The sequence below is a fragment of the Bacillus rossius genome, chromosome 1, assembly GCF_032445375.1.
Source record: "Bacillus rossius redtenbacheri isolate Brsri chromosome 1, Brsri_v3, whole genome shotgun sequence".
Taxonomy (NCBI): domain Eukaryota; kingdom Metazoa; phylum Arthropoda; class Insecta; order Phasmatodea; family Bacillidae; genus Bacillus; species Bacillus rossius.
This window is the reverse complement of record NC_086330.1, coordinates 13081852-13102889: the sequence shown is the minus strand read 5'-3', so window position 1 is coordinate 13102889 and position 21038 is coordinate 13081852. Positions and strand designations below refer to the sequence as shown.

At 36.9% G+C, this 21038-nt stretch overlaps 1 protein-coding gene across 3 annotated transcripts; it reads left to right on the top strand.

The window, feature by feature from the left end:
* The first annotated feature begins 300 nt into the window (after positions 1 to 300).
* Positions 301 to 19428, top strand: LOC134532210 (activating signal cointegrator 1 complex subunit 1). 3 transcript variants are annotated; one of them, XM_063368632.1, is made up of 9 exons: positions 301 to 377; positions 1025 to 1224; positions 4099 to 4189; positions 6450 to 6559; positions 9927 to 10078; positions 12874 to 13034; positions 15252 to 15418; positions 18974 to 19125; positions 19214 to 19428. In XM_063368632.1, the coding sequence occupies exons 2-9, from the start codon at positions 1092 to 1094 to the stop codon at positions 19325 to 19327; spliced, it is 1080 nt and encodes a 359-aa protein (XP_063224702.1). In that variant the 5' UTR covers positions 301 to 377; positions 1025 to 1091; the 3' UTR covers positions 19328 to 19428. The 3 variants fall into 3 exon arrangements, with proteins under 3 accessions (XP_063224702.1, XP_063224704.1, XP_063224710.1); XM_063368634.1 differs by having other exon boundaries at positions 318 to 440; XM_063368640.1 differs by lacking the exons at positions 301 to 377; positions 1025 to 1224 and adding an exon at positions 2653 to 2845.
* The last annotated feature ends 1610 nt before the right edge of the window (positions 19429 to 21038 follow it).

The window sequence follows — 21038 nt, the reverse complement described above, 5'->3', positions numbered from 1 at the left end:
TCAAACCACCCTACATCTGTGACAATAAAGACTACACATTTTAAAATCTTAAACACAGGCCTAAACAGTAAAGTCATGGTAGCATTGAAAATATAAAAGTTTATTTTTTCTAGTTATTATTATGATAGTAACTTTGTTTTAAAGATATTTTTTATCGATAAGTGTGCAATTTTTTTTTGTTTCATACATTTTTGTGTGTATGTACCTAAATGATTCTCTTTATGAAATTCTTGTTATCGAAAGTACATGAATCTACCCGAATGTTAATAATCGTACTCGAATTTCGTGTGCTGTGGCTGACAACACTGTATATCACTAATACTCTTTGACACAAACAGGCTGTGTTTAGAATGCCGCATAGAGTAAATAAAGTTGATGTAAGGAAAACTTATGAATTTATAAAATAATTTCTTTAATACTGTATTTAAATTGCATGTGAGGTAGTATATGTTTTAATTTTTTTAGAAATCTCAAGTAAAACTAAACTGAATCTCTCATGTATATTGAAATATTGTTATTAAAAAAAAATGTATTACCCCTCTCCTTTTTAGTTCATCTTTCTTTAGAATATTATAATTATTAATGAAATTTTTATTTCTACTATTGTATAATTACATATATATATATATATATATATATATATATATATATATATATATATATATATATATATATATATATATATACATACACACACACACACACACACACACATATATATATATATATATATATATATATATATATATATATTTTAAAGTATTGGGGTACATTAAAGTGAAATAATGCTATCAGTGATTATGAATGTAGTTGGTTTTGCATATTGTAGAGTTGAGAGTGAACAAAATTGAGGATAGTACAGAGGAAATATTAGCAGTAGCATAATTGTTAAGATTTTTCTGTATGAAAGTCTCTAGTTCACTTTTACCTATCATTACCTAGTATGCGAGTCACACATATATACAGTGAAATGTCGAATATTCACATCAAGGATTTTAATGACATGTCTTAAATTTTTTTTTAGGTTATATCATTTAGATAAAGGCTAGTTCATTTGAGTACCTAGCCCATGTACATGTACTAAAGTTAGAATGGATGTTATGAAACCAGATCTCTACTGGATAGATAGACGATGCTACAGAGTACCATATTTAGATCAAGCTATTGATAAGGATGTGAATGAAGAAAATGATGAAAGTTTTATGGCAGATGATTTGGAATATGGTGAGTCATTACATACTTCGAAATGTTAACACTAATATCTATGATTATTTATCTAATTAGAAGTTAATGGTCCTCTGGAACTCCTAATAGAGCAATAGGCTACATAATTAACTTAGTTGAACCCAAAAAAATAATCATAACATGTTCAGCATACTCGATTCTTTGTTCGTTTATGGTCACAAGTACTTACTTCATTGTGTTTTGAAATATTTTGTAAAGACCCAGGCTACTGCCCTTCTCCGCAAGCAATGAACAGAAAAATCTGTGTAACTTCCATGGCCGCAAGAGGCTCAGAAGGAAGCCCAACTATTAGAAGATGAAACATCTTCAATTACCAAGCAACAGTTTTTATTTTTATTGTTTTATGGGGTCATGTGTGTAGACTTGTTTCCACCAAAATATTAGTAAAATTTGTGTGCTTCTTTTTTTACGATAAAATAATTTCTGTTAAATTGATCTCAAACGGATACATTCCAAACATATTAAATTGGTGAGCATTTGTGGTTTGAAATGATTGAATAAGAGATTACCAATAAAACAAATTAAATTAATTTTTCTGATCCATTCACTTAGGTACAAATTTTGTCCGGACATAATGACAGAAGTTAATTTTAAAACATTCAAAGATTACTTTTTTATGATTTGAATTAAGTTTTGTTTAAATGCTACTTAATTCCATCATTTAATTTGCATTTTGGTGTACTAAATTGCATTTCTGTTATGTACACAGTATAATTGTGTCTATAGTTATCAGCATTTTCAAATGTCAGAAATACTGTACAGTTTACGAACATTTTATATCTTTGCTATTTTAAACTTGCAAAATAGCAACTTTACAATTTCTTCTTTGAAATGTGCAAGTACTTTTTAAATTTAATCTGTTTATAATTGTGTGTTTGTTCATTTGTGGGCTTACTCTTATGAATACATATTAAAAACTTAGCTATGTTTTAGTGAATTTTTGACAGTTTATTTATTTATTTATTTTACTTGAAGTGTGAATGCATATATTTAAACCACTTATCAAATAGATTACATATTCTAACTAAGTAACGCCAAGAGATTAACTTTCGGGAAGGACATCTCTTATACATATTTTCAGATAGTCGTGCTGCAAATAAGTATGCCGGAACCAAATTGCTGTTTACGAACTTTCCAATATAAGTTACCAAGTACGATTACAAATCATATGTAAGGGTCTTACAAATTTGCCATATAGACTGAAAGACCTGGAAAAGTCTGGGAATTGCATATTCAAAAATGTGTAATGAGTGTGGGTCTGGAGTGTTACAATTTGTAGTGTTTGCTGTGGTGCAACTGAACTGGGCCCACTGTCACATGACCGTGGTTGGCCCCAGTGGTATCGTGCGAAGCACCTTGCAGCACAGCATGCTGTGCACAGGCCATGTTCCAGGACTGTGGTAGCTGCACAGCAGCGTAGCAGGGCTGCCACCCTACAACCCGCTACCCCAGACCTCCAGTGGGTTCTGACCGCTGAGGAGAACAAAATAGTAGAACATATACTTAACAAAGATTGGTTGTCTGGTGCAAACAGGGAAAACGTCAACACCCAGCATGAATCTCATGGGAAGTTGGAGTCATCTCAGGTTTCTGCTGAAAGGTTTTGTGACATTGCTCATGTATCCATATTTTTTTTTTTTTACCATGGTTCATGGTTTGCTTTCACCCTCCCACATGTTACAAACGATTATTTAGGACATTTAATTTTTTTTTATATAACTTGGCATTACTTATTACTATTCTGGGGTTATTGGATAAAGTTGGAAAGTCCTGGTTCTTGAAAAATTATGTTTTATAACATCTAAGCTAAAGTGTATACACCTAAATGAAGTGAGAATTTTTTAAGCATATTACTTATAAATTTTGAAGTCATTAAAAAATTTGGCAATTAAAACTTTGTCTCATTGCTGACAACAAAACACTTGTATGTATTATTTATTTATTTAATTTATTTATCTTTAATTTCTTGACGCTGCTGTGTTGCGTGGTTGCGATGCGCGCCGTGTTTCATTACAGGCAGTGCATTGTGTGTGTGTTGTGTTCCTTTGTCATTTTCTTTCACAGCCTCTTGTTGAAATGAAATTGAAAGTGTCATTGTCGTTCTGTGCTGCTACGGACCAAGACTCGTGATTTTTCATATTTTTGGAGCAGAAGAGTTACTCTTCTTGGAGTATTAAAATGTACAGTTATACCCTGAACGGTATTGCATGGAATGGCTTGAAGCATTGACTGTACCCCTGAGGTTGCAGAGGCTTCAGACCACTCGGACCTGTATAGTAGCATTGTACTCTAGAGTAATCAGTCTTACCAATCAGCCCATCATCAAAGCATATTATCTTTGAAAGATTTGTGCAATGGGAGTGCATGACTTGATGTAAACTTTCGGACATAGGCCTACACCATTGCTAAGCACATGTATGTCTGAAGAAGAAAACTACGAAAAACACAAATGACAAAAACACAAATTAAGCAAAAATATTGCTGTTGTCAGGATATAAACACCATTCAATATTTTTGTGCTGTAATCATTTGTGTTTTTTTTGTTTTTTTTTTCTGTTCTGTTAGTCCATTTTTCTTTGTTTTTCTTTGTTTGTTGACCATATTCCTGTTATGGAATATTATTTGGTGTTTATATCCTGACAACAGCAATTTTTTTTTGCTTAATTTGTGTTTTTGTCATTTGTGTTTTTTGTAGTTTTCTTCTACAGACATACATGTGCTTAGCAATGGCGTATGTCCAAAAGTTTACATCAAGTCATCATCAAAGCAGTCATCCTCCCTACGTTCTTTCCATCCTCTCAACTAATATCTGTGCGATGACTGTGACATTTGTTGCTGATCTCCTTCACCTAGGTGACGGCTGTGATAATTCAGAACCAGCAGAGCTGTATGAGCTGGAGACGACAGAGGCTGGAAGAGTACGCACAACTTTTCACGTCGCAAGGTAAACAACAATGCGCTCATTTTTTTCCCTTCTACGAGTTTGCCACATTGTCGAACGTAGTAAATACAAAGTAAATTGCCACTCAAGACTCAAGGATAATTGTCAGCTAGATTGAGTTTTGTGCCACGCCAGTCGTAAATTGAAAACAGGTTAAAAGGGCATATTACACTAATTACCAGTTTAAATTGAAAATGAAAAATGTATATCCATTTTATATATATATATATATATAAAATGGATATACATTTTTCATATATATATAGACACACACACACATATACACACACACACACACACTTATATATATATATATATATATATATATATATGTGTGTGTGTGTGTGTGTGTGTGTGTGTATGGGTGTGTGTTTGTGTGTATGTGTGTATGTATATGTATGTATTGAGGGCTGCGCGCACGTTCCCGGTGATTTTAAGATGTTAAGTATGGGCGCCACCACGTGGAAGGGCACGTGGACCCGGCGGAGTCTCTCTCTCAGGGCGTTACGTGGCCCAAGTGGGGACGAGTTACCAGCCCTATCTACCCTACCTATCCAGACCTGGCCCGCTCTAGGCGTCGGGCACGCCACACTCCTAGGCTAAGTAGGCTCACTCACCACGTGGTTAAATAAAATACTCAATTTATATTCATTCCCAGATTTAATTTCACTAACACGTTTCTCTCCACGTCCGTTACACGTTACACGGTTAAAAAGCCTGAGGCACGAATCGACTTAGGTGAAGGCATGGTCCACACACGTGGCCATGCTACAAAGTATACTTATTACACGATGGATCAAAACTCGACTGAGACAATTAATTAATTAAACAGTCCACTGACCGAGAGCTGCCCCGAGGATGACGAACGAAAGTGATTTAGAAAGAATTAACGATACAGAAATTACTTGGTCAGTGATGAACAATGGTTGAGGTCCCCGGGGTGCTGGCGCGTCTGCTCTCGGTCAGTGATGAAGATGGACTGGGCTGAGCTCATCGCTCGCAGGTGGCAACATGGCGCCCTTCGCGCCAACACAATTACCGTTACTATATCCTACGATTCCGTGCCCCGGCGAAAGTTAAGCAAATTACAGATCAACATTAAAAAATATATAAAAATTACTGATGGTTTAAAGTTTGTTAATAGTTACTTAATTAATGATAATTTATATAAAACGTTCCTACTCTCGTCCAAGTCCGTGCCTGTTCGGGTCCGCCCGGGCAACGTCTGTGGTTATTTCAAGTAACATATTTAAATTAAAGAAACACAAGTAAACTGCACAACACTGGGGCAAAGATGAATGAGAACAAACAAAAAGGTTTACAATTAATATTAAATGTAGCAATTTTAGGGGTCGCCGCACTGCTTCTAAGCGCCCTCTTGCCGGGCTAGACACACACGCACACACGCACGCACGAGCGGGAGGGTTGAATAGAGATGGTGGTTGGGCGGTGTCATATCGGGCTCAAAGGGGCCGCAGGCCCGGACGACGTCAGTATGTATATGTATGTATATATATACACACACATACACACACACGGTAAAAATAAGAAGGCTTTTAGTGTTACACAAATATAGAAAGAACCTAATTGAAAGTTGGATTAACTTCTGTAGAGTAATCAAACAAGAATCACCTTTTACTCTGGTTCTACTGTAAGCAAAATACATATGTAGCATGTTTCAAACACAATTACATGATACACTAGTTAGTTTCAATAACTACCTACTACCGCAATGGGGGTTAAAGTGTTCGTTGAATCCTAGGGCGCCACCACATGTACAACGGGCATGTGGACCCGGCTACTCTGTTCTCAGGGCCGTGACGTAGCCCGTGTGTGGCGAGGCCCGTTCCCCCTGTAGCACTCAAGACCTCCGAGAACGACGACAGTAGAATGAAGCTCCTTCCTCTCGCAGTGCTCGCGACTCACTGCCCGTTCGTCCTCGCTCAGCAACTCTCGGGCGCGGAGCACTGACGTCACATTGGCGGGCGCGGGCACACACACTTTGGCGGGCGGTCGTAGAGGGTGGAGGTGGAAGGAGGGGGCTCGCAGCGTGTAAGGGGAGAGGTGGTGGCACATCGGGCTCAGAAGGGCGCAGCCCGGGACGATGTCAATTTATGTTAACTTTTGGATTGATGCAGATATATTTTAGAAGGTATGAAAATCACAAGAATGTCTCAATTCTTAAGTGATCATTAAATTTTTGTTCTGAATTTCATTGCTAATCGTAAGTAATGATTTTGATATTTTTTTTCCCCTTGCAAAGCACCTTTTTCCCCTTCATTGTTGGAGCGAAGGGGACCACTCGTCGACGCTTGGAAAATGAAACAAAGACTCAGATCCGGATCCCGAGGCAAAACCAAAAAGGAAGCATTGGTAAGTTTTTTTCTTAAAACCAAAATATTATTCACGTGATTTGTGGGACATCACGCTCGAAATAAAGGGTCAGTTGCTCAACCCCAACTCAGAATTAGGGTGGAATTCATAGTCCGGGAGTTAATTGGCGGACAAGCACTACTTTGTGAAGTAGTTCTTGTCATAAAAGCCTTATTTATAAGCTTCGTGAATTCACATACAGTAAACTCCCGGTATATCGCGCCCCGATTGATCGCGGAATCGGGTATATCGCGGGTCAAACCATGTCCCCTAGTCAGAAATGAATAATAATGGAATAAATGGTTGATAGCCGATTAGGATAATTTTGCGTTGTAACTAACAAACTAAGCATCGGGCAGAAAAAAGCCTAGGCGTAGAAAATGTCCGCAGTGAAATTCTAAACAAGATATCTCAGTACATTATTCCTCTATCATGTAGGGTTTTCAAATTATGGTCCAATTCAGCCAGGTGATATTTTCTGAAAGACTAGTTCTTAACGTCGCTTTATCTCACAAATGAAGCAGGGGACCTGATAAAGCCCACCGTCCAGCGACATCCAGCATGACTCGGCTGGAGATTGATGTTGGATAGGCTTGGTTGTCGGCAAGCGCTGGGTAGGGAGAGGCGAGCCGAGAATATGGAGAGAGGTAGATATTAGAGCGGGCAGAAACACGGCGAGGGGGAGTGGGGGAGGGAATGTGTTCACGCAGCACACAGGCAGAGCATGAGTCACTTGACTGAGCAGCGTCCCTGCGTACAAGGCAAAATCAGGTAGTCCGGTGTTTAAAATTCCACTCCAGAATCTTAATTGGTACTTTACTGGACATCTGTATATAAATGTTTTGTTACAACTTAAACCTACAGACGTAATATTATTGGGTAATTCATTGTATTTTACACGTTCATCTTTTTACTTAGGTATAATGTTTTAACATTAAATGGTAAAGTAAATCAGCTAGCGTATTTTTAATCTTTGCCCAGGAATTCCCAGTGGTCCAATACTTACGTGAACCATACTGTACCACTTTTGCCGTGAGGTAGTAAACAAGTCCCGGAAATGTTTATGTGTAGCGGTCTCCCGACCTTTAACCAGAGGCTGGGGAATATAACACTTGCCGATCCGAGCCACACGCACTCAGCAACTCGACACAGCGTTTGATGAAATAAGTAAAGACATAGTTTAACACGGTTTTTAATACGGCGTCACTGATTGCGCTAAAATTAAATTGGCGTAATTTTTGTTTCCCACACATGACCATTTATAATTTACTGTAAGCATGGATAATAAAGTTTAACCACTTGACACAAAAGACGATTCTTTATTTTTTATTGTACGAATGCTAGAATCGTTTTTTCCTGTATCTGCGGCCTACTTCTGCAAAAGACAAGCTACCTATCTGTAAGTAAATATAGAATTTTTATTTTGTCAATCAAACTCGGTACTTTGCGATTCATATTCGGTTTGAAGTATCACTACGGCCTTTCTTTTTAGAAGACTTCGACCACAGAATCGTGTGTAACCGCACACACTGCACTTACTTTGTTACGGACACTCAGACGAAGCAGATACAGTGGCTGACACCACGAGACTGGCAGCAGTGTGTGTGCCGCATGTGTGTATGGCGGCGTGTGGCGCGCTCGTAGGCCGTGCGACAAACTGTGCGCGGCACACGGAAAAATAAAAATAATTCAATATTTAATATTTATCTTTAAAATTTATTATTTTTATTTTTTCACCCGCGTTTAGTGAAAACTGCGGATGCAAAGTCCGCACAACGGCGGGCCGTCTATACTGTGCGTGCTTGCCGACCTATTAGAACACAGGCGGTGTTTTATGCCTTTTGACCTTGGTCACATCGAAACATCGCGGTTATGCAACAACGCGGGTAAAAGTTATGTCCCCCGACAACCGCGTTAAATAGGGAGTGTACTGTACTTACTTCTTGATTAAGTAATGGTTGAAGGAGCACTACTGAACTTCCCATTTTGTACTTGACAAAGTAGCTGAACTGAACATCCTTGTCAATCCTACTGCACAGAGCGTATTTGAGTAGGAGTATTCCAGTTTCTGTGAGCTTCTCAGCACCTACAATAAGCTCCCAGGTTCGTCCGTTGCTACACACGGAACTGTTTCCCTATTGTGCTGACCTCGTGAAGTGGCGCGGGGCATGATGGTGTGCAGTAGCAATAACCTGATGTGTTTATAAGCGATTGTAATAAGTGCAAGAAGTTTTACCCAATATAAACTAACTGTACATTCTCTATAGTATTTTTTGATGTAATGAAATGCAGTCTCTTAAAAGGAAAAATATTTTCTGTAATACTTAAATAATCCTCTCGTAGCATCCCAAATATGTACACGTTGTGCACAGTAGCGAATCAGTAGCGTGTCAAACTAACATAGTGAGGATGCTCATGTATCGTAGGTTCCAAATTCATTCAAAGTATTGGTTTGAGATTTTTTTAAGTAGACTATTATTTAAAATCCTGATAATATAAGTGATTTGTCAATGTGTATTTCAACTCAAATAAAAAAATTATTAATAATTTAATATGTAAATTGAAGCAATGTTTAAATTTAATGACTAGAGATGTACAATTTTTGAAACATTTTATTGATAAAAATTTTGTGAGTAATTTCTATTAGTCATTTATTGAACAAATGAGAAACTGACTTACTAAGATTTATTTCCTCCTTCATGTCAAAATCAAAGTAAAAATTTAAAAAAAAAAAATTAATTCATTTATGTATAGATTAACAAAAATCATTAAAAAAATATATATAAAAAATTGTTCACTTAAAAAACTAAACACAATATGTTATAGTTTAAATTTTGTGGTATATTTTCATGCAATTGTCCATTTCAGTCCAAATTCCATCACCGCAACTATAATAAAAAGGAGATAATTGCTAGTCAACTATAGTCTGTGCTTGATGGCGAATTAATGGGAAGCAAGAAGCATTTCGTAGCCTATTTTGTGACTGAATTTATATAGCAACTTATTGAGATATAAGTACCTAATGAAGCATTACCTCAAGAATGACAAACAAGAATTACTTGTTTCAGCAACTGAGGATTGATAACAGTACTTATGTACTTAATTACTAATTAATGATTGTTTAATGAAATGCCTGTATGAGAAATATGAATTCCACTCTTAGAGCACCAAGTTCAGTACCCAAGAGGTGCAATTTTTTCAGAAGTTTCCGTTAGTGATCACTCTGTGTAAATGTCAGAATTTTTATTGATTCTTCCATTTTGCAACAGATTTATCTGTTTCTTGTAGAGTAAAATATGTGCTAAATTTATTTGAAAATAAATTTATTGGACGATAGGAACAACATCAGAGTGTGTTGCTGTTTTAGTTATAACTGGCGAGAGTGCAAATGGCGTGCGTGCAGCGCGAAGAAGAATTAACTTGATAGTCAGCGGGGCTCGTCTGAAGCAATCGTTCACTCATTTCTTCACCATACCCATGACAAGTCCTAACATCAGAGAAGGTTTTCTGAAATTCAAGGTAAGATGGTGTTAGCTAGTGAAACACACTGCTATATAATTCTGACTTTTTATAGTGTTAGTTTCCTTGTGCTTTTTTTTTTTAATATAATTTTTAATTAAATTTTTATACTACATGTAGGTGTACTACTAAAGAAAATGGAGAAATAATTAATGAAAGTGCAATAATGTTTTGTTGAGTTAATTTTATATCTATTCTGTTCTATGATAATTTTGTATGTTTAATAAATTATAATATTGATAATTCATCAGTGAATTATCATTCATTGGAGCATATATGTTTTCATTTAAGTAGATTAGATTTTAGTTTTTTTATTAATTTGGTACTCCTGTTAGTTAAATCTCATGACTTGTAGATCTTGTATAGTCAACAACACTGCGTGCCCACTATACTGTAGCCATTTTAAGGACTCCTTGCTCACGTACTTGAAGGGATCGGCTGTGTTGTTGGCTCTTGTATTTTACGAACATTGTATATATTACGTGTTCAACTTTTTTAGTTATCAAAGCAGTTACATTACACAGACATAAAAAATATGTATGCACTACAATAACCATAACATGTTCATAGATAATTCATGAACTGTTCAAAGTGGACACGTTAATTACAAGTGCATGTAATTCAAAAACAAGTGAAATACATTAAAAATATAATTAAATAAAGTGTAATGCCATTCAAGTACAATAAAAAATTTGTGTATGACTGAAAGTATTGTTTCGCCTAGTATCTGTTAGATCACCGCATAGATGCTAGCTGAAGAAAAGAAAGTTGGTCTGGGAACTCTATTGTGGTTTTGAAAATATTACAGTATGTTGCATGCAAAATAACTTTAAAGTGATATGCATGCATCGCCAGATTACTGCAAGCCTTCATCAGTGGCAGCCTGCAAGCTTAATTTGGCCCATACTACGGTCAAAATGGGATGCCTAAAGAATATTTCAACAAAGTAATTTTTTTAGGTATTGAGGGGGTACCGGTGTTGAGATGTGAATATCTGAAGGAATTAATGGGCGCCACCACGTGAGTGGGCACGTGGACCCGGCTGAAAGACTCTACTCAGGGCGTTACGTGGCCCGTGTGCGGCGAGATATTAGCCCTCAAAATGTTATACGCAGCTCCTGTCCCTACCTAAGCCCGCTCTCAGCGTCGGGCACGCTTCTAATCCGCAGTGGGCTCTCAGGGCATCACACACGCCGCTGGCCAGGTTAGGAACCCACGTGGCCCCCCCGAACACAAAACACGTAACACAGTTAATTGGCTTTTATTCTACTCACGGTACACGTCCTTACACGATCCTCCACTGATAAAACTGTAAAACGCCCGAGGCACGAATCAGCTTAGGTGAGGAGGCGAACCACGCACGTGGCCGCCCCAAGCCATTACTTAATACACCGGTGAGATAAAAACTCCGAGGAGTGAATAATTATTACTTAAGCAGTCTCTCCGACCGAGAGAGGCCCCGAGGATGAAAAAGAAAGCGATTTGAATAAATTAAGTTACAGAATTACTACTCGGTGAACCAACGGTGATGTCCTCGGGGTGTCTGCAGAGACGTCCGCTCTCGGCCGGCTGTAGAAGGAGACTGGGCTGAGCTCATGGCTTGCGGGTGGCAACATGGCGCCCTTCGCGCCGAACACAATTACCGTTACAACTTTGCTGTAGCGTGCCCCGGGTTACTCTTAGAAAATACATAATTAATTTTACAATAATTATTAGATTACTTCCATGTCCAGACCGTGTGTAATAATTACTTATAAACATAAAACAGGGTTCAAATGAGTTTCATGCTAGTTCCTCCATCGCCCGCTAGGGAGCGTCCGTGTTCGTGCTTGGACTTATAAAAAATAACAACAGATCATGAAGTTATTAATTAAAAACACATACATGCATAATCATCGTTACACTGTTTTGAGGCGGAAAGAAAAAGGGTTACAATATTAATTAACATATTTAGGGGTGCGGCGCACTGCATCTAAGCGCCCTCTTGCCGGGCTAGAAACACACGCACACACGCACGCACGAGCGGGAGGTTTGAACTGAGACGGTGGTTGGGCGGTGTCATATCGGGCTCAAAGGGGCCGCAGGCCCGAACGACGTCAGTATATTAGCTACCTTTGCTTGTATGTATGTTGAATAAGTTACCAGCAGAAAGAACACTACTGTTTCAATAATACTAAAAAAATATTTTTTCTATTTATGTAATCTGTGTAACGTATGGTAGTGTAATGCAATGTATGGTAATTCTAGTAAGATTTTTTAGTTTTTTTTATTTCTTGTAAGTAAATACTTTTTTAAAGACTTATTTTTGACTTCATTAAAGGTTACATATGTATTTATTGGTCTCTGTTAAGAACTTAAAAATATAAAACAATTGTAAAAAATGTAATATTAATTCATGTGTGGCTGGCCATCGGTTTGGTTTGACAAATTATATTTACCCTCAAACAATAAAAATATGTTATATGCAAGTTTGAACTTAGAAATAAATTTAAAAAACCACGGAGTGAATAATTAAATGAACTGACTCCTCTGCCAGTGGCTTATAATTGATCACAGTCCAGGGTTTGGCCAGTTCTAGTTTATTTCACGAGGGGAATGTTTTTGGCAGTATCAGTTGGATCTAAATCAACAGGAATCATAAAAAATTAAGTTTAGCAGAAGCATCTTTTCCACATAATTTAGGTGAGGCTCATACTTGTAAGATCTCCCTCCATATAAGCCCCTGGCTGCAGTGTTACAAGGGGATGTCATGCGGGCTTTTAAACAGTAGGTTCTCTCCCCTACGTGTTTTGCAGGAAATTGTTCTGGATTGCCACAACGCTCGCGGGATAGAGCCGTCCATATTCCAGAACCCTGACAAGCTCCACCTGACGTTGGCGACGATGGTGCTCTCGGACGAGGTGGAGCGGAACCACGCCGCCCAAGTCCTGCAGAAGTGCAACGAAGAAGTGGTCAGGTAGTGTTCCTAGTGCCCGTCGAACACACCGCGACGTCAGGGGAATCCGGGTTCACGTATCTGGACTGGGATAGTCTGCTGTTAGTAATAACTGCAGAGGTTGCTGGAGTTTCTCTGCGTGTAAAGTTGGTCGTGCAAAGGGAAGGTTGTCGACGGGGCGGGCAGTTGGAAGTGATTGGCTAGAGAGTAAGAAACAGGTTTAACAAAATGGTTTAGAATAAACGTGAAGAGGAGATTGCAACACGACAAAATTGAGGCAGATTTCAGGACGAATAGGAAAAGACAGAGAGTTTTGTTTTCGACTGTTGACAATTTTGTAAATTATTTTATAGCAAAAATTTTTTTCTAGAATTAATTTCGAATGTTTCTACAGTGCAAAATGACTGGATAAGCTCTAACTTTATGTATTATACTACATACCTTAATTTTTTGTATAGTGTAACAACTGTTACCTACAAAATAATTGTTACAAGACATTTTCTGAATAAAGTTGCTTTTGGATATAATTTTCAGTGCTGTATCACTTACCAGGAAAATTGTTGAAAGTAGGAACAAGTCTGTAAGACAGTATTTTTCATGACAGTTTAACCCTGTGGTAGCATATGTTAAGTAAGGTAAATACATAATAATAAGTACATTTTTTGAGTAAAATAATCATAGCAGACTAGTAAAGTAACCAAATGAGGTGGTGCGATCGGGAGAAGGTGGCTTCAAATTCCTGTCTTGATTTTGGTTTTCCATGGTTGGCTGATCATATAGTATTGTTATTATCTTTGAAAGATTTGTGTAATGGGAGTTCATGACTTGATGTAAGCTTTTGGACATATGCCAAGGCTAAGCACATGTATGTCTGTTTGTTTCGTCTTTTCGTTTTGTTGTGTTTTTGTCTCATTTCAACTATTGTGCTGAATTTTTTTGGGGTCCAATTCATCATTTGTGGGTTTTTTTTTCGTTCTCTTAGTCCATTTTTCTTTGTTTTTCTTTGTTTGTTGAATATATTCCTGTCATGGAATATTATGTGGTGTATATATCCTGTTGACAACAGCAATTTTTGCTAAATTTGTGTTTTTTGTCTTTTGGTTTTATGTAGTTTTCTTCTACAGACATACATGTGCTTAGCAATGGCGTATGTCCAAAAGCTTACATCAAGTTATATGTATTGTGCAAATTAATGTGAACAAATAAAAATTAATATTTTGATTTTAGCAACACTGTTAATGTCAATTATGGCAGTTTTGATGGGATATCATAACCTTATGATACCCATTACTTACCCCTAAAAACCTGTACAACTATAATATTTTAAAAATTTTTTAGGTTGTGTCTGAGAGTTTTTGATATTATGCAAATATATTTGTTAATTTATAGGGTTTTTGCCATCCTGGATATTGCTCCAAGGAAAAGACAAAAGAAATCTAGTAATTGATCAGGTTTAAAAAAAAAATCCATTCTGCTCATCTTAGGTTATCTTTTGTTTGTTCATACTGAAGTACGTTGTATGTTTTTCCAAGGAGACTTTTGGGTAATTTAGTAAATTAATAAAAATGTTTTAACTAAAATGGTTTTTCACGTATTGGTTTGTAATCTGTGAAACTGCATATGGGAAAAATTTTGTGAATCAGTACAGTTTTTTTATATTTTGGACACACACATATCTTTGCTGCTTTATGTTGGTTGTCAAAGAAAAAAAACCTCATGGCACGTTTGGATGACTCAGATTATTCAGCGGAAGGAATTTAGTAATAAAAAAAAAGCACAGCACACAGGAACACCGTGGGCTGATGAGAGGACTAAACAGTTGCAACAAGCACATTTAGTTAAATCACCACCCTGAACAAAATAGTGATGCACACACAGACCCAGTGATGAATCTAAACAGATGGACTATGGCATGTTGTCTTGTCCAGAGACCTGCAAAATTCGCGCATTCATCGACCTCTAGGATAGAATCCACAGTCCTTTAAATACTCGCGGAATTGACACCTGTTCATTGGCTACTGACTCGTGAGACGTCTCAACTAGGCTGTCCGTAATTCGGCACATTCTTGGTTTAGTGTTTCCCATTGGCTCACAGTTCCCCGGATAAAATGTGGGCCGATCGCAGAAGCGGTACGAAGGTATAGTTGTTTTGATGCTAGCCTATCGCGAAATGAATCCGCGAATTTTGCATGTCTCTATCAACGACATATCAGCGTTGCTGCGTGTGTGTTGGGACAGGCCGATCGTGGGGTACGACCCGCTGAAGCTACGCATGAGAGGAGTGGAGTACATGAACGATGACCCGGCAGAAGTGGACGTGTTGTTCGGCAAGGTGGAGGTGGTGGACGGCTCTCCCATCCTGCAGAGCCTGGCTGACGGCATCGTCGACTACTTCAGCAGCGCAGGTGCGTGGATACCTCGTGGCTTTGCTCGTGTAACGTGTTATAATTTTTGTGAATTTATTAAGTTTCAAAACATCTGTTAGTTTAAATCATATTAGCTAGTACTTTTTTTTTGCATGAGAAATGATGGTTCTCCAATGTTTTAAAGTTATAGGCACATCATTTGCCTTTTACAGATAAATTTTGTTTGAATATTATGACATTCACTTGCTAACTATGACTATGGTGAGTCATAGGTAGTTACTCCAAGTCCATTGTGCTAGTTGGTTGTAGTTTATATGTCGCTTGGATCGGGAAGAATTGTCATGAACAAAATTTGCATCTTTTGCCGTTATGTCTTGTAACCTTATGTGTCCCCAGCAGTTGATTCCATTACTGGGGTCACGTGTTTATGGCAAGTGATGTAGTGTTTCGTCACCAATATAACTGTTTTTGCATTTGTTCACAATTAGAGTATACTGTTTTAACAATTTTCCATTTTAAACATAATGTCATGAATATGTTTGGTGATTCCATGGCATGACATTTGTCAGGCCACTTTGTCTTGGTTTGTCATGTGATGTAAAAATATTTGAGTGGCATCATATGCAGATGACAACTTAGTGTAGCTTGTGAAAATGTTTCGTTAATCTTAAAATCAGCCATGCTACTCCTGCTTAGTACTACTAAAACAAAGCAAGGTGGTGGAATGGTAAAACATTGCCAGCGAGGTTTTTAATTACAGTTCAGCCATCCTGATTGTTTTTCGAAATTTACTTAAGGCAAATGCTGAAATGATTTCTTAGTATAGGCTATCTGCATGGCCCATCACTTCTGGTACATTACTGTTTTGGGTTGTGCAATTCCGTCTATCCAAGAATCTCACCGTGAATGAGATGTAAAGCCCAAATTAAGTTTTGAAACTTACGTAAAATGGTAAAAATCGCAATTTCATGAATAATAGACCAGAACTAACCCATTCCAGTCAGCAACAAAACACCGTACCAGACTGCATGTAAATCTGTGCCAGCACAAGCCTCCAAGAAACCAGTTTATTTCATGTTTGTCAGTGAAGAGTCGTGCTGTCTCTGGGCACTCTTGTGGCATTCTGGTGAAGATTGATTGGGTGTCCGTTGGTCTGCGACCCCACACTGTGCATTGCTAAGTCTTTCAAGTGCTGGCCTTCTCTGTCTGGGACGAGCGACTGCTGTCTGCCATGTTGTATTCATGCATCTGAGCTGTTTGAATAACTCCTAGAACCTCCACAGAACTCATGCCATCATGTTGCAGGGTCGTTCAAACAGGCGCAGATCTAGACTTTTGCTCAGGGGTGGGCTGTTTTTTTTAAGAAAAAAATACTCTATTTTCCAGAGAATTCTTTCTGGCTTTGTGATTAATGTGTGTGGAACCAAAAATTGAGTAATCATGTATATGTTCGGCTACTAAAAAAAATTAAATATAAAAGGATTTTCTTTATTCTTATCTATGTCAAAGAAACTAAAATAGATTGCAAAAAAAAATATATTCTTAAAGAGGAAATTACATAAATTTCAGTATCGACTCCACATATATCACTTATTTATTTATTACTTTATGTTGAACAATGGGTTTGAGGTGCTGTCACAGTTATCACGCCACTTTTTGATTGAGAAATTATACAGGAATATTATTATTTATAGTCATTTATTTTAGTAAGGTATATAGTTAAATTTCCTCTAAAATTAATATATATTTTTTTAATTTTTTAGTTTTTATTTAAAGAATATTAAAATTTATTTCAATGAACTTGCAAACCAGAAACAAATTACTATAAAGAGAATGTTACATTCTAAGTGATTTCAACGTATAATTATGTACTTTATTCATTTAGGTATTTACACTTAACAGAAGCGATGAAACATTCACTAAGGGTCACACCTGAAGGAGTGACAGCAGGTCTGTCTCGAGCAGAATAACAGCAAACAGTGACTTTGCTCACATTTGTTTACTTGTGCTCAGCAAGTTCTGGGAGGCCATCCACTTCCTCTGCCGATGAGAGTGAACTATCATCTCTGCCATCATTGTCTATACCGTGGTAATTTACTATTACTTTGTCCATCTCAGAATCAAAATGCACATTTGTGTTGTGAAAGTTGCTCAGATGGTAATTTGTAAAGTGTAAAAAAAAATAGATTTATGCACCCATCAGTCCAAGCACTTAAAAACAAAATGCTGCAACGTAACAACAAATAAACATTTTTAACAGCTAATGAAACACATGCTAGTACTAAAAATGGCAACACTTAAAAATATTTTGGCAGTCCGAAAAAATAAACGTATATCGCTGAAGAGTCGCCGCCCCTACTATGGGTGGGTCGCAGCTGTAATTTGAGTTATAAAAATCCAACTTTTTCACTGTAAGGGTCCCCCCTCCCCCTTAAAGAGTCGCACCATATATCTATCAGCAATAGAATATAAGAAGTCTTTTGTTCCCGTGTTTCAGCTTATTGGTGCATAAGAAATACGGCAAAGACAACCCTGTGTCCCTTCTCGGCTATTGTATTTATTTTTAACAAGTCCTCTTCCAGAATAATAAAAAGAAAGAAAAGGTATCGTTTATAAAAACTAGCACACACGTCACAGTTAGGGAGAAATTAGTGTGCAAGATGAAGGAACGTAAAAAGCATGGCTTTTAAGTGCTGCTTTCAAAGCACCAACCATGGTTGCAGTTTTGTCATGGAATGTTGCATTTATTTGAAAGTTGAGAAATCTCATGCAAAAAAAAAATTGGTTGGGTCACAGTTCCGTGTTAAAAAAAAAACCTGTCAAAATAGACACGTGAAGATGTGCCAGTCCAAGGACATTTACAAGTGCGAGGGAGGGAGAACTGTCACCACGCTCACACAGAACGCACACAGGCAAACAGGCTAGTTTATTTTTAGATTACCCCTCCTCCTCCCCCCCCCCCCCCCCCCCCCACGGGCAGACAAACACAATGTCTCCTGTCGTAGTTCCTTTCACGCACTGCTCTGATATTTTAACTAACCAATTTATACTTACTCATAAAATATTAATTAAAAACTAACACAGGATAGTTATTTACACACATACTCAGACATACTGTAATTAAAATTTTTTTTTTACCCAAAGGTATAACTTCCCATAAGAATCACACTACCCTTTTTAAAACTAAAAGTTGGCATAAAATGTACGACCCATACACGGGCATATATGGTAAGTTTTTCGATATGATAATGATTTTAATTGTAAAATTTTCATTTTAATGATACATACATTGTACATGACGTTTGATCAAAATATTTTCTGTTCCGGAATGGCTTCAAAAATGTTCAAACATGGTGACTTTTTCTGTGAACAGTAAAAGCTTTGTATTGCAGGGGGGAGGGAGGAGGCAATTGCACCCATTGCCTCTGCTCCCCCTGATCAAACCTGAATGTGAAACTTTTGATTGATGTGTGCATATTGAGACTAGATTGTCATGGGCTCGACAGTGCAGGCAACATCACATCAGTAATCCGTAGTATTGTGGGTGGCTAATGAATTGGTAAGAAAATGTTAATTTTTTTTGCTATGATTCAGGTTTGTTACAGAAGCAGTACAGTCAAGTAAAACTCCACGTAACATTGATGAACACTTTATTTCGCCACAGTTCGGAAGACACACCAGAGTGCGAGGTGCCGAAAAACAAGTTAAAATCCAGAGAAACGTTCAATGCAACAGAAATCCTCAAGGTAAAAGAGAAGTCAGCTTTAATTATTTCTGTAATACATATAACAGTCAAAGTAGAAAATGACCATACTTCTTGAATTTTTTTTTCAGGCATTTGAAGATTTCGAATTTGGTGTCCAAGTGGTAAACACCATACATTTGTCTCAAAGGTACACAACCTCTAGCTCAGGTTATTACAAATCAACAGCTGTTATTGAGTTTTAAATCTAAAGTGGGGTATCTCACATCAATGTATACTTTTAACATTTAATATTGTAAAGTGTACAAAACCTATATGAAACATTTATTAAAAAAAATTGATTCAAGTATGGTACTGTTATCTATTTGTTGATCTGGGAAGCAATATGTAGACAATCCTGGAATGGATTATATTTTTCTGTGCGATTGATTCAATTGTTTTTAAGTTCTCTCCTAACAGTTACAAGGTGAATAATGATCCCAGGTTAAACAATGAAAACAAATTCATAGTAAAACTTGGACCCCTGAAATCTTGTTCTACATCCAAAATGCATAGACTGCCATTATTTTAAAGCACAGATCTAAAATTAAAAAAAAACTGTCAAGTTGTTATTCAAGACTATATGAACGGGTGTGGGAGTGTTAGAAAAATATTCAAAACTAAGTTGAAAATTTGGTTCAAATAAAGTATTTGCTGTCAAAACTGTACATGTGAAACCAATTGTGCATGCGCTTAGCAATGTACAAATGCCGTACACTAGTTTCTCATCCAAAACACAGATATTTTTAACAATTTTTAATGATTCCCTAAACTATTCCCAGTATGCAACTATTTCTTACTTTAGCCCATTGTAACAACCTAAATTCTTGAAAATAAATGTTGGAAGTAATAAAAAATAGAAATTTTATAACTTTTGGTTAATAGTGTTAATCTGTTTAAAGTTCAATTCCAAAGAACTTTCCTTCATTGCTTCTAGCTTTTGTAAGTATATGAAAGTAAATATCCCCAATAATGATGTGTCTGTTCTACTTTTTTCCCAGATCTCAGTTCGGTTCTGGTTATTAATAATTGGTTCTCTCTCATTGGTTCTTAGCGTTAGTTCAACCCAGGCCTGCCAATTTCCAGGATTAAATCTGTTTTTCATGGATTTCAGGCCCTCAAACAGATTCCTGGATTTTATTAAATTATTTAGGATTTTCTCTAATGGGATTGCTGTCATAGATGTACATACTTCGTCGTTCATAAAACAAATTTTGTAAATGGCAGGGAAAAATAGCAATGTTTGGAAATTTAGTGCAGTCAACTGTCTTTCCATAATATTTTTAATGCAAAACGAGCATTGCCGAACATGCCATATCAGGAATTTGGTTATGCTGCTTTAAAAATTATTTCATCATGGGCACAGTAACCCACTGTTTATTTTTGTAAAAACCGCATTTAAAACTCATTTCATGCATAATATGTAACAGTTTAAAGGGAGAGATATAAAACTGAACTTAATTTTTGTGTTCAAATCACCGTTTTGTTTCATGGCTGAATTGATTACAGTTGCATGTAAAAGTAGTAGTTTACAATGGCAAGCAGAGCTACCATGACCACACGCAGTATTGTAAAATAAATAAAATCTTTCGCAATATTCTCTTTCAACTTTTAATATTCCGTATAAACTTTTCTGATGGTTTGATATTGAATGCAGCACTGTTGTAACGTAAATTGTGGGAAATGTGTTCGCTTAAAGGTAATGTAGGAAAAATACTGTAAACACGGCAATTCGTAAATCCTGAGTACGTAAAATTGAGGTTCTATTGTTGATTATTAATTTATCTATGATTATTGCTTTTGGTTAGCAACATAAGATTTTGCACCCATGTTTCACCAGATGGCCAGCTTTGACCAAATATTTTGATTCTTTTGAATCAAAATATGGCAGTTTGGAATTGGTTCAACAAATCAGAA